This window comes from Hippopotamus amphibius, chromosome 2 (genome assembly GCF_030028045.1).
Source record: "Hippopotamus amphibius kiboko isolate mHipAmp2 chromosome 2, mHipAmp2.hap2, whole genome shotgun sequence".
Classification (NCBI taxonomy): Eukaryota; Metazoa; Chordata; class Mammalia; order Artiodactyla; family Hippopotamidae; genus Hippopotamus; species Hippopotamus amphibius.
The window spans coordinates 101,294,203-101,308,043 of NC_080187.1; the positions used below are offsets into that span (position 1 = coordinate 101,294,203).

Genomic DNA, 13,841 nt, shown 5'->3' on the forward strand with positions numbered 1-13,841 from the left:
AGTAAAACTTGGTGATAATGCTGGCCTCTGAAGGAGAAGGGAGAACAGAATGGGAAAGTAGAACAAAGGGGGATTTCAAATTTATTTGTAACGTTCTCCTTTTTCATTTAAAAATATCTAAAGTAAAAATGACCAAGTGCTAACATTTGCTCATTCTGATCAGTGGGCCCTTAGGTGCTCGCTATATTATCATCTGTATGTTCCATACGTTTGAAACTTTTCAAACAAGAAAAAAAGCAGATTCTCTGTCAAAGGAAAAAGATTTCATACCACTGAGTTTATTTTTAAAAATAAATATACTCCACTCTCTGAGAGCAATTCTAAAAGGATTTCCAAAAATGTTTTGGAGAATGCTCGTATCCTTAGAATAAGTGGCACGTCCCCAAAGACGACCACTTTGAAGGCACAACACCCAGATGGAGGGCTAGGAGGCAAGGGGTGGCTCCATCCTCTTCTGGTCCGTATTGTGGGTTAATGCCTTGTTCCTCGCCGGCAAGGCCATGACTTGCCTGTCTTTGTATTTTCAGGGCCCAGCACAGCACTTAGAATGAATGAACAAACTAGCAAACTAACCAACCTAGGATTTACAAGCCTGCTAACTTATCTATACACCAGAAAGTCAAGAGATGGAAGGAAGAAGAAAGGGTTGATTATTTACAGTTCTGCATTTATCAATCTAGTTCCAGTTTAGCTTACATATCATTAGGTAACCTTCTGCTATTTTTGGCCTCTCGCAGGGAAGAATCATGAGTTTTATCTGTTATATGATGGAAACAACAGGAGAGCTCCTGAAGCCTTCTGAGGTTTCTGAGCAGAGTCACACTAACATGTTGTGTTAGCCCCAAAGCCAATCCCAGAGGAAGAGAAACCCCCCAAAGTATGAAAGAAGTCCTTCTCTCTGTACTGTGATTCAAGGGAAAACACATACAGTGAGCTATGTCATCTGGAGTCTTATTTTGTAGGGACAGGGATCTTGATTTTTCTATTTGTTGTTTCATTTAAAATTGCTAGTTTATGTAAAGGAGGGGTAGATTCAACCAGATTGTTAAGCAAAGTGAAAGCAAATGAAAGTGTGGCCAACTAGCCTCTAACATAATCAAGAAAGAACTAAGTTGCTAGAACACTCTACCTTTATAGTTAACCCATTTATTTAATGAACCTCTGTTCAGAAAGAACCTCTCACAGAAAGTGAGGAAGACAGAGATTATGGCTATCTTTAGTTGTACGCAAGGCAAAGGAAAAAGGAGAAATGCACAGCTATTTTAACCCCTAAAGAATGGCTTCAGGGGTCATGCAGGGATCTGGGAGGGAAGCTGAATAGGAAGACGTAAGAGATCTTGAAGAGAAGATTTCTAATAAAGTTTGAAAAGAATGATAAAACCAGGCGGGGGTGTGAATGTGAGGAAATGAGAACTCATAGGGCCACTAGTGGGAGTGTAAATATTTATAACTTTTCTGGGAAACAACTCGGCCATGTGTATCAAAAGCTTGAAAAATGTTTTTTTCCTTTGTGCAGGCAATTCCTCTTCTAGAAATTTTAAGGAAGTATTTGTACTAACACATAAAGAGATATGCATAAAACTGTTCAAGCTTTGTACATTATCATAAAAAACTGGAAACAATCTTAAGATCCAATCATAGAGAATTAATTCAATAAATCACTGTATCTCTAATCAACACAATTTTACACAGCCTATGTAAATTATAATGTAGCTCTACATGGATAAACATGGAGAGTTGTTCATATTTTTAAATTTAAAAAACACAGCATAAAACAGTATGTGCAATATGATCTCATTTTTGTAAAACTGGAAAGATGTACATCCAAATATTAAAAGCTGTAATGTACGGGTGATAGAAATTTTTGCTTGTTAATGATGAACACGGATGAAAGAATAGACTATGGATGAAACGCTGGTTCTGCCATTGCCATTTCTGCTTTTCTAATCCTGCATTTGATCTAAACACAGTGGGACACAATATGATGGTCTTATACCCTAGGCCAACTTTACCAATTTGATTTCACCACACCCTGCACACAGATGCCTTCCATATATACTTTCAGAGATATCATTCTGTTTTTACTCTGTGTACCTCCCAGTTGTCGATATACCAAACTATACTACTAAAGTGCAAACTCTAGAAGCACAAGGACCACACAACCGCAACTGCATAAACTCTATTCTAATTTCCTAGAGCCTGGAGAACCTTTATAGCTGCTGATTGGTAATAAATCAGACTGAACATTTGTGGGAAAAGGGATAGAACATTGCTTTAGCCACTTATTATTGACCAAAACATGAATAAGTACCTGGTGTTCGCAGTTGAAAAGAACTAAGCACTCTTTTCTTAGCCTCCTCCAGCAAGAATTCTGAGTATTGTCACATCCCTGTCTGTTACAGAGGATGGAAGGTTGAGGTGTTTTAACATCATCTTATTCCATGACTAACTCTGTGCGGGGAGTGGAGATGGGCGACCTGGTCCCCTGAGCTCTCCCTCTCTCCCTAGTTATGTCTCCCATATGAAATAATTATATTTTCTTTCCCATGTAAAAGTAAACACTGACCTTACATATACAAGTGAATTGTCAGAGTTCAAAGAACTCCAACTGAAAAGTTCACCCTGGCAGAAGGTTCTTTCAACTGTTCTAGATGCCTGAAGATCAAGTGGAGCTTTTCCAAGAATCAAAAAAAAAAAAAAAAAAGATTCTGAATGTGAAAGACCAAAATTCTGAGTTTAATTGCCTGAAGCCTCTTCTCACGGTCTTCAGTCTAGAACACGTCTGACAAAGGAAGCAATTTCTGAAAGCACCCACACCCTGCTCTGCCTTCACTACTAAAGAATAGCACTGTTTCACTGCAGATAAGCATTTAGACATATGAAGACATATTTTTATGCTTACATCATTTTTGCGGACAAAATTAGCAAACTTCTCAGGAACAGTTCAATACCTTCTTCTTTTTCTGGTCTTTATGCCGAAAATTATTCAGACTTTTTTTTAATTGAGGTATAGTTGATTTACAATGTCATGTTAGTTTCAGGTATACAGCAAAGAGATTCAGTTATATATATGTACTTTTTCAGATTCTTTTCCCTTGTAGGTTATTACAAAATATCAAGTATAGTTCCCTGTGCTATACAATAGGTCCTTGTCAGTTATCTACTTTATATAGTAGTGTGTGTATGGTAATCCCAACCCCCTAATTCATCCCTCCCCTACTTTCCCCTTTGGTAACCATAAATTTGTTTTCTATGTCTGTGGGTCTATCTCTGTTTTGTACACAAGTTCATTTGTATCTTTTTTTCTAAGATTATTGGGATTGTCCTTGAATGCAATCTATCTTCTTGGATCCTTGTTTTTATCTTACATAAAATCACTCTCTAATGATAATTAATATGCATCACTTTTTGCTCCTTTTCTAGAATGATGAGATGAAGTTATGTAAAGTTCTTAACACAATACTAGGCACATAGTAAGTAGTCAATAAATATTACTTATTTTATTATTATTTTAAAATAAAACTGGACTTCTCTGGCAGTCCAGTGGTTGAGACTCAGCACTTCTACTGCAGGGGGCACAGGTTCGATCCCTGGTCAGGGAACTAAGATCCATTTGCTGCGTGGCACAGAAAAAAATTTTTAAAAATTAAAATAAAATAAAGAGATGGCAGCATGGTGTATAGTGGTTAAGGGAGAGGATTCTGGAGCAAGGCTGCTTACATTTGAATCCCAGCTCTGCCCTTAGCTGTTTCTGACTTTGGACAATTTTCACAAGTCCTTGGTGTCCAGTTTTCCCATCTGTAAAATGGAGATAGTAATTGTTCCTACCGCACTGGGGTGAATGAGTTATGATAGGCAGAGACTTAGACCCACACCTGCCATGCAGTAAGCATTATACAAGCATGTCATTATTATCTCTTTCAATCCTTAATGTCCAAAGGATCATTAATATTTTTTCTACATTCTGCGTTTTTCTTCTCTTTACCTAAGGTCCTTACTTTACTTTAATATTTGATCTAGTTCTATATCCTGTGTTTGAAAGAAACTAAGATTATATTTAATGAATTTTCAGAATAGTGATAATAATTTTTATAATACATGAAAGCCTTAGATGCTACTAAGAAAAACAGGTGGTTGACAAGACTTGGCGCTCATACCAGGATGTATTATGACACTTAACGCAGCAGTGACTGAAATTCCCCAATGCAAACATTATTACGAACTGCCTAATTCAGACCTAGTCCGCCCTTTGTGCACGGGAAGTTAGTGACAATTCAACTGAAACAAAGACAAATACCTAACACTTATAAGAAATTGATTTTACTCTTCTAGCTTAGAAAAATTCAGTGCCAGATCTTTTCTCTTGTATCTCCCTAAGCTGTGAGTTCTAGAGAAATGTTCAACTGTAACATATCATATGATCACATCATACAATCACACTTGGTGCTCAGAATGAGCAAAAAATGTCCTATGATGATTTCCAACACATGGAAATTTAGGTTTCCCAAGAATATGAAAGAATCAGGGTGATCATGGGGAAATGCACACTGGTGGGCATTCCCGGGTTCCTCCTTCGCTTTGGTCCTGCCCCTAAACTGTGCAATGCTGCCTACAGGAAGCCAGAGAATTTGGAAACAGTGGGGAACATTCTTTTCCTACTATGAGATAGTCTGCTCACTCTTTCTTAAGGCTGGTGTGGGCAGAACCGAGCTCCTTACACGTTAACATTTTTAATATATCAGATTTGAGTATTTCCTTAATAGGAAGCACACTGATTTAACCTCACAAACATTTTTGAATGACAGTTTGCATCATTCAGGGTAGAAAGGTGAAAAGAATATGAACCCATGCTGAATGCGCCGATGGCCATATTTCAACACTGCCTTACTTCTGTAAGTCGATTTATTTTAAAAAATAGTACATAGACATGTACGGGAAAATATTTTCTTTTCCAACTTCAAAATTGCAGAACATCACACTGTTAGTTTGTTTACATATTAAACACTGATCAGAACAGTTTGCAAGGCTGCTACTGAAGTGATGGTTTTTTAAGTTAATTCCTTGCTTGCTTTTAAAGGAAATTCTTAAGAAATGTGGATCCAAATAGCACATGCCCAGTTAAGAACACAGTCTTTTGGAGCAGTTCGTAATCCCAGCTCTGCCTCTGCTGTTTGCATGGCCTTGAACAAATTACATGGCCTTGTGCAACTACATCTCCAAGCTTCATTCTCCTCTTCCGTATGAGACTTCAGGTGAGTCTCATAGGGTCTTTATAAGAATTTAAAGCTATAATCCATTAAGCACATAACAGTGTCTGGGACATAGTAAATGACCAATGAATGGTGCATTTTAATATTAATACTAGGTATGTCTTTATTAATCCACTCCTTTGAGCAATAGTTTCTGCCAAACTCCTTAGCATAACTCTCTACCCAATACACAAAATGCTTCCAAAGGGAAAAAAGAATCCCCCAAACAAGCATATCCAATCCTTATTCTTGCCTGAGTATTAGGGAACTTTTATATTTTATTTAACTTGAGTGGGGCTCTTCTTGGTCAGATCGCATCACACATTCTGTTCCACTGGGTGTGTCTGGTATCCTCAGCACAGAGATGGAAGACATATGAAGAAGAACATCCACCCCAAGGCAGCTCCAACCTGCCACTGGCATCGCTGTTCCCAGCCCAAACTGGTCTCTGCACAGAAAGCCCTCCAGCTTCAGCTTTCCTTCCTACCTTCTTTCTTAGGATCTTAAAGATGGTGGCAATGCAAACAATGATGACAATGCTGAAGCTGCTAGTAATGTGGATGAGGCCAGCTAACATTTATTTAACACTTTTTCTAAGCCAGGCACGACAAGCACTTTGTACATATTATTTCACTTAATCCTCTCAACAGTCATACAAGGTAGGTACACTATGAGTATCCCCATTTGACATATACAAACTCAAAGTTTACAGAGTTCAACTAGCATGCCCAGTCTGGAGCAGAGAGCCAATCAGCAAGCAGATCTGATTCCAGCCAGGGCCCTTATTCTTAACCCCTAGGCTACACCAGCCCCACTGCTGCTTTCAAGATTGCCTATAGGGATTAGTGCAGGTCCTACTGCTCTCCTCTGATTAACTCCACCGAATCCCAAGTCTCTAACATCTTTCTGTCAGAGTCATAGCACCTGACCTAAAATTCACAGAGATAGAAGAGCAGCAGCTACGGAAAGTGGTACCATCAGGAACTACAGTTTGATCCCCCACAGCCCCTAAATGAAGTGCCTCTCCTGCATGGCAACAGGCATGAAACCTAATGCAGAAAAAAAATCCCCATAGGGAAATTCCTGATACACTTTATGCCTTTTGGTCTCCAACATTAATACACAGTACACAATAATAAACTCAGTTTATAGATGAAGAAATAGTAAGGTAAGAGAAATGGTTTGCTCACAGCTACACAACAGGTGGAAATAAAATGGCCAATAAAGCTCAGGGTGCCCTCTGCAAGTGCTTACCAGCCTTTATTATTCCGGACTTCTAATTCCCTGTCGCTCAAACCTCTTCGCACTCTAGCAGCACAAAAATGGACTGTGGAACTAGCCTTTCACAGGCTCAGCTAAAAGAAGACTAACAAATCCTAGAGCAGTGAGGGCAGTAAAATAGTAAGTTGACCCTTCAAGATGAATTTCATATTATCTTTTAACCAGACAGTCTAGATTTCTCAGGGCATGACAAAAATGTCTCCAAACAGTTGTCAGCAGTTTTCAGTGGAGGAAAAACTCCACTGAGTTAAAGCACCTCTAGTGAGAACTGAACTTTGAGTGGTAAATGTGCTTACATCTACTTTGTGCAATATTTATTATGAATTGGATGATGGGTTGGATCCGTGTCCTTAGTTCTTTGCTGGAGCGCTAGAAATGTAAAAACGTCAGCCACAGGCCATTCCTTATTGTTTATTTAAATTGAGAATTAAAAAAAATCACTTTTTCCACTTCATGGCTCCTTTGGACCAGAGCATAAAAATAGCGATGTCAGTAGGAGCCAAACTATTTTTCTGGACAAATAAAACGAGAGCGGAAAGAGCCCTCCTCAGAACCACCGAAGTCTTGAAGCAGCTGCCTCAAAGCAAAACTTTCCGCGTTTCCACCACTTGTTCTCTTCCCCTTCTCAGAGCAACCTCAAAGCAAGGTGCAGTTTGTGAGAAACTCCGTGGCGTGACCTGCACTGCTAACCCTGCGCCCTTCACACTCCCCGGCCCCAGCCACCTGTCAACCCCGGGGGCAGCGCGGGCGAGGCGGGGCTGGGGAGGCAGCGCCGGGAAGAGACGCCGGTGACCGAGGACAACCAGGAGGACTGGGATTCTCGGGGAGGAGCTGGCTGAGTCCAGCCCTCGGGCCATCCTGCGCTCAATGGCCCCACAGCAGTTGCCCCCGGGGCCTCGGCGCCCACCGGCTCTCGGGCGCGCCTCCCGGGGACTCTGCGGGAGGCGCCCTCCACCCCCACCGCCACCCCCACCGCTCGGAGCGGCCGGGGCGCCGAGCTCCACCCGCTGGGGCGTTGAGGCCGCGAGTCCGCCTCGGGGCGCGTCTTACCTGTTGATCTTGAGCGCGAACGCGCGGCGCTCTGCGCTCGGCAGCGTGGCCATGGCGCGCCGGCGGCTCGGCGGCCTCTAGGGTCGCGGGATGCGCACAGCGGCGGCCCGGCGCGCCGCAGAGCCGCTGCAGAGCATGTCGAGCCGGACGCGAGCCTCATCTGTCAGTCGCGGCTGGAAACTTCCGCATTTCCACCTTCAGCGCTGAAATCACCCCGGGGGAGGGCCCAACCTCAGGGCTGCGGTGGCGGCGGCCAGCCGGGCCACCGGCGCCCGGCCCCGCACGCAGGGAGCGGCGCGCGAGGAGGGTGTGGACCCACCGCGGAACTGCCCTCCGGATGCTCGGACCGCTGGCGCGCTCTTCCCGGAGCCCTGACCTCAGGCAGAAAGGAGCGCGGGCGGATGACCCGGCGACCACTCCGCGAGGCCGGAAACTCCATCTGCCCGAAGCCGCGAGGCTGCCAGGGCCTGTGGGCAAAGAGCTGGGAATGCGCGCCTTCCGCTCGCCCCGCACAGTTGGCGAGGTCGGGAAACCAACCCTGGAGTTCTTTGCCCTAGGTCTTATTGGGTGTTCACACCATGCCAGGGAGCAGGCACATTACATTTAAAAAGAAAAAAAAAAAAGAAGAAGTTGGTGGAAATTTCAGGAAACCAATTTTTGCAAACGATATGTCCGTCATCCTATAAACAAATATAAGGAATAAACAATTTTTTAAAAAAAATCTGGAGATACATGCTTTTCTCTGGAGAAACAGAGCACAGGGCTTTCCTGTGATTCAAGAATATGCTGCAGCCCTGTTTATTTCAGCTTCAGACTGAGAAGTGTACTAAGAAGTCCAGCCCCAAACTCAAGAAAGAAATCAGAAAAGTCCCAGGGCTCACGAGTGGAAAAGTACGTGTTTACCGATTTGCTGCGAGTTTTACTCTGCTAGAGCACTCCGTATGTAATGACTCTGTCAACTGACCCTTAAAAAAAGTGTAAAATCGAGATACGTTTGGTTCAAAGCTGCACTAGTGTCCAGTAGGTGGCCACTAGCCTCATGTGGCTATGGACCACTTGAAATTATGCTTAGTCTGAATTGAGAAGTGCTGTGTAAAATACACACCAAACTTTGAAGACAATACAGAAAAAGTGACGCAAAATATCCTGTCAATGATTTTTACGTTGATCACGTTAAAATGATTTTTGCATATATTAGGTAAATATTATTTAAATGAACCTCACCTGTTTGTTTTTGCCTCTTTAGAATGTGGCTCTCTAAAGAAAATTTAAAATTATACGTATATAGCTCACATTATATTCCTGTTGGATAGTGCTGGTCCCATAGAACCTAGTTTGCGACCTAATATTAAAGTGTCTGAGAACTGAATTCTGCCTCTTGCCTACCTGCCTTTCTCTCTCTGGTTTCAGCTCTCTCGGGTAGTTTAGTAATTCTTCAGAGCTAGTTAGGTAACTCTCCTCCCCGCCTTCAAATATCAATCAATGCTTTTAAGCATAAGGCAAAGCTCATTAAGTCTAACATTACATAGACTACGAAACAAGAGCCAAAGAAAAGAAAGCTTTGTGATACGTGGAGCTTCTGACTTTCAAAATTCTCCCAGGTATGTATACCACGCTAGAATTTATAAGCAAAGATTTACATAGAAAAATTCTAAGAGAACAATTCAATAAGTACTTCTTCAAACTGGGAACAAATAGATGATTTGTAGAAAATTATCTTACACTAGAGTCTTCAGTCCACTGTTTACTGTCAGCCTTTCAGATGGGCATCTCTCAGTTTCTGAATGTTTGTGACATACACTTTTATACAGAGTAAAATATATTGATGTCCACACAAACATAAAGAAAGTGTAATGAGAGTATCTCAAATTTGCAGAATTTGCAATTAAGGAAACCTTTTGTGTGTGTTGGGGTGGGGGGGAGAGTAGGAATCTTAAAATCTCCCATCTTATATCAGCTCATGCTGCATTCAACTCATTGCATTTGGTACCTAACTATGAAAGTAAGGCCAGAATTATTATCCTGTATCCCATCAATTACCTGGTTAGGAATGATGGTTAGAAATGACTACAAATTTCCTTAACAGCCTTTTATTAATTCACCATGAATGTATTATCCACTAAATTAGGCAAATGCCTATTTTTTAATTTTATCTGCTCTTGGGTATAGTCATAGATCACCGGCAGACTTCAAAAATAGCTTAGTGCCTTGCTTCAGTTTCTTACTCCCTCCTGTTTCCCTCTAGGGCTTCTTCCCTAATTGCTACTCTGTCCAAAGCCTACTCTGGAAGGCCTCCTTCTTTCCACACTGTATGACCTCTCTTGGCCTTCCTCTTTCTCTGCATCTTTGTGTCATTTGATTTTGTTTCTCACCTTCATAAAATTCCTCCCTTCTATGACAGACCTTATATGAATTATCCCAAATTCTCCTGTAGTTTTCCCCATATCCTCTTTTTGTTACCTCCCCAGAAAGCCAATCTCTTTCTTTACAATGCATCTTACTTTTTACAACAAACAATTAAATAACACTTACCTTGTACCAGGGCCTGTTTCAAGCCATTTACAAATAGTAATTAATCAACAACAATGCTTAAGTAACAACATTATCCTCACTTTGCAACTGGGGAAACCAAGGCTCAGAGAGGTTAAGTGACTGGCCCAGGATCACAGACTGGTATGAAGCATTTCCAATCCTAAACTGTGGCCTATCTCCCAGATATTTCCACTTGAATATCTTCAAACTCCACAAATGTAAAACTGAAACTCTGCATCTCCTCTATCCAGTTGTATAAGCTTGCTATCCCTCAAAATCACTCATTTCTGTGGGTGGCACTATTTCCCACTTGCCAGTTAAAAGCTTTGGCATCATTTATTGGAGGGAAAGCAGGAAACCTGGGTTCTAGCTTCAGGTTTTCACTATTTGGTCCTGAACATAGAATGAAAATGACCCCGTATGCTCGCCCCTTTATAATGCGTCAGCTCTGACTTCTTCTCTTCTTTCCCCTCCAGGTCTAATCAGCTAACAAGGCCTGTCATTTACTCTATATAAACATCATTCCTTTATAACTATCATTGTTCTCACTGCTTCCATTCTGACCCACCCCTTATAATGTCTGAATAACCAAAGTAAGATTTTAAATGGCTCCCTGCCTGTATTTTCTCCTTATTCCAATCCAATCTGACTCTACTATTGTATTAATTTTACTAAAATACTTGCTTCATCATGTTTCTTCCCTGCTCAGTTAACTTTGGTGGCTTCTGATAGCCTCTATGACCAAGTATGACCTTCTCCAGCTAGCTTGTAGTGGTTTCCCCACTTCATGTAACTAAGTCTATCCCTTACCTCTCTGTTGAAGCAAGGAAGATCTTCAACTAGAGAAACTAGTGTTCTTCCTGCCTGGGGCCTCCTTTGCTTATGTCATTCTTCCTGCCATCCTCACCAGACATCACATCCAGTTTCTCCCCATCCTTTAAAGTTTGAGTCAAGTTGTCAGTTTCCACCTCTACCTAAAGGAGTATCTCATTCAGTCGGACAGCACCATTAGTTTAGTTAAATAGGTCGTTACCAGTAAACATAGCCTAGTGAAATACAAGGTCGGTAGGCCTTAGAGAAAAGGGTGACATTTGTGCATTTCCTTCCTTATTTCCAAAGCCATTTAAGACCTCCATCAGCTTTCCCTTAAATGTCACCTTCCATGACCATCTGCTTAACACTGCAATGCCCTTTTCCCTAATCCTGACCCTCCCTAGCTCCTTTTCCAACTTCTGTTTCTCCCCATAGCACTTGTCAATATCTGACATACTATATGTTTTATTTGCAAGTTTATTATCTGTCATGCTTCTAGAATCTAAGTTCCATGAGTGCAGGGATTTTTGTTTTATTCCTTGCTCTATCTCTATTACCTAGAATAAGGCCTGGTACAAAGTAAGTGTTCAATAAGTTCTTGCTGAATAAAAGAATGAAGAGCTGATCCAGTATTGAACACAAAGCAGACGCTCAACAAATATTTGTTAACCTGAACTTGAATGGGAGTGGTCAAGTGCATGTGTCTTTCAGGAGGAAGTTAGAGCCTTTTTCACTCTCTTGAGTTTTTCAGTTGTGCCTTTTTATGAATGTCTTCCAGCTCTGTTTTGTATTTATTTCTTGGGTTGAGAAATCAAACTAGCACATGGATTATTACTAGCAAGTAGAGCTCTTTATCATCATCTTGTAATTGAGGACGGATACAAAAAGATTTGCATGTTAGTATTTAAATCCAGCCATAGCTCAGATATGGACATTTGGAGTTTCTAATTTTCTCCACTTCATTCCTCATATTGTCACAAGAAATCTGTAAGTATGAAAAGAATAAAACTAAGAAACTTTCCCTTGATATGTATATATTATTCCCCCTTATTCACGGTTTCACTTTCCACAGTTTCAGTTACCCTCGGTCAACCACAGTCTGAAAATATGAAATGAAAAATTCAAGAGATACACATGAGTTTTAAAATGTTCTGAGTAGTGTGATGAGATCTCCCACTGTCCTGTGCCTTCCTGCTGCAGACATGAATCATCCTTTTGTCCAGAGTATCTACCCAGTAGTCACTTAGTAACCGTTTTGGTTTTCATATGCAGTATCACAGTGCTGTGTTCAAGCAACGCTTTTTACTTATTAATGGCCACAAAGTGCAAGAGTAGTGATCTGGAATTCGGATATACCAAAGAGAAGCCACAAGTGCTTTTTTTAAGTGCAAAGGTGGGAGTTCTTAAGTTAATAAGGAAAGAAAAAATATCATATGTTGAGGTTGCTAAGATCTATGGTAAGAATGAATCTTCTATCTGTGAAATTGTGAAGAAGGAAAATGAAATTCATACCAGTTTTGCTGTCACATTTCAGACTGCAAAAGTTATGACCACAGTATCTGATATGTGCTTATTAATATGGAAAAGGCATTGAATTTGTGCAATAAGATATTTTGAGAGAGAGCGTGCATTCACATAACTTATTACAGTATATTGTTATAATTGTTCTATTTTATTATTAGTCATTGTTAATCTCTTACTGTGCCTAATTTATAAAAACTGTATCATAGGTATGTATGTTTAGGAAAAATAGTATATATAGGGTTCAATACTATCCACAGTTTCAAGCATCCACTGAGGGTCTTGGAATATATCCCCTTTGGATAAGGGGGAACTACTGTGTAGACACATATTATATGTATGTATCTTATGTAGTTACTTTACTGTATTTGTATTTTAAATGTAGGAGTTAGGCCATATTCTAATGTACAATGCTATTTCATATTCAATAGGAATATTCATACTATAGCATTTTATAACTAGAAGGACCTTGAATTAATTCATGAATGAAGGAATGAATGCTCTCATTATCATTTGTCTACCTTCCATTAATTCCCCAGACGTTTACCAAGTGGTTCCCAAATGTCAGGTTCTGAACTAGGGGCAAAATCATCAACAATAATCGCTCCCTGATTTCCCAGAACTCATGATCCAGGAACGAGACACACGTTACCAAGGAAAGAAGAAGCTTGAGTTTCGTGGGACAATGCAGGAATGTTTTGCTGCACAGAACTCTGTGAGAGTGAGGAAGCGCAGACAGGAAATGATTTATTCTTGTGGAGAGGATTTTGGCAGAGAAATTGACGCTGAGGAAGAATGACTTTACTGACCCAGTGACATGGGAACTGGTCTTAAATGACAAGTAAGCATTCACCATGCAGAGAAGAGCTGAGTCAGGATATTCCAGGCAGAAGGAGCACTGCATGCAAATGCAGGGAGCCAGGAGACACCACTGCCCATCCCAGGAATTCAAAGTACGATGGAGCGGGGCTTCCTAGGTGGCGCCGTGGTTGGGAATCCGCCTGCCAATGCAGGGCACATGGGTTCGAGCCCTGCCCCAGGAGGGTACCACATGCCGCAGAGCAACTCTGCCCGTGAGCCACAACTATTAAAAAAAAAAAAAGAAGTATGCTGGAGCCCAGGGCTGCAGCGTGAAGTGGCAAGAAATTGAAGCTTGGAAGGTGGGCAGGACTTGAATGTGAGGGTCCTGTTAAAGGATTCCGACTTTATCCCGAAGGTTATGAAAATCACCAAAAAGTGACTGCTGTTTCTATAAAGTTCATGGTCTCCTGGGGGGATACCTCTTGCACCTGGCAATCCATGATAAGGACTGTCTTGCAGAGTACAGACACATGGTGCTACGGCGTATGTCTCCCAGATCTGGCACTGCCATCCCCGTCTCCCTCAATCTGAGCA

The 13,841-nt window shown here is 41.3% G+C and overlaps 1 protein-coding gene across 3 annotated transcripts in view; it reads right to left on the reverse strand.

Annotated features, from left to right (window-relative positions):
- The window catches only part of DOCK8 (dedicator of cytokinesis 8), a 207,242-nt gene extending 199,324 nt beyond the window's left edge, over nucleotides 1-7,918 (reverse strand). For 2 of the 3 annotated variants that reach the window (XR_009051221.1, XM_057720569.1), the window contains exon 1: nucleotides 7,581-7,918. Coding sequence is in view for 1 of the 3 variants with exons in the window: in XM_057720569.1 (XP_057576552.1) it covers nucleotides 7,581-7,633 (53 nt within the window). In the remaining 2 variants the exon portion in view is untranslated. The remainder of the gene's footprint in view (nucleotides 1-7,580) is intronic. The other variant, XM_057720571.1, reaches the window with a different exon arrangement.
- Between the last annotated feature and the right edge of the window lie 5,923 nt (nucleotides 7,919-13,841).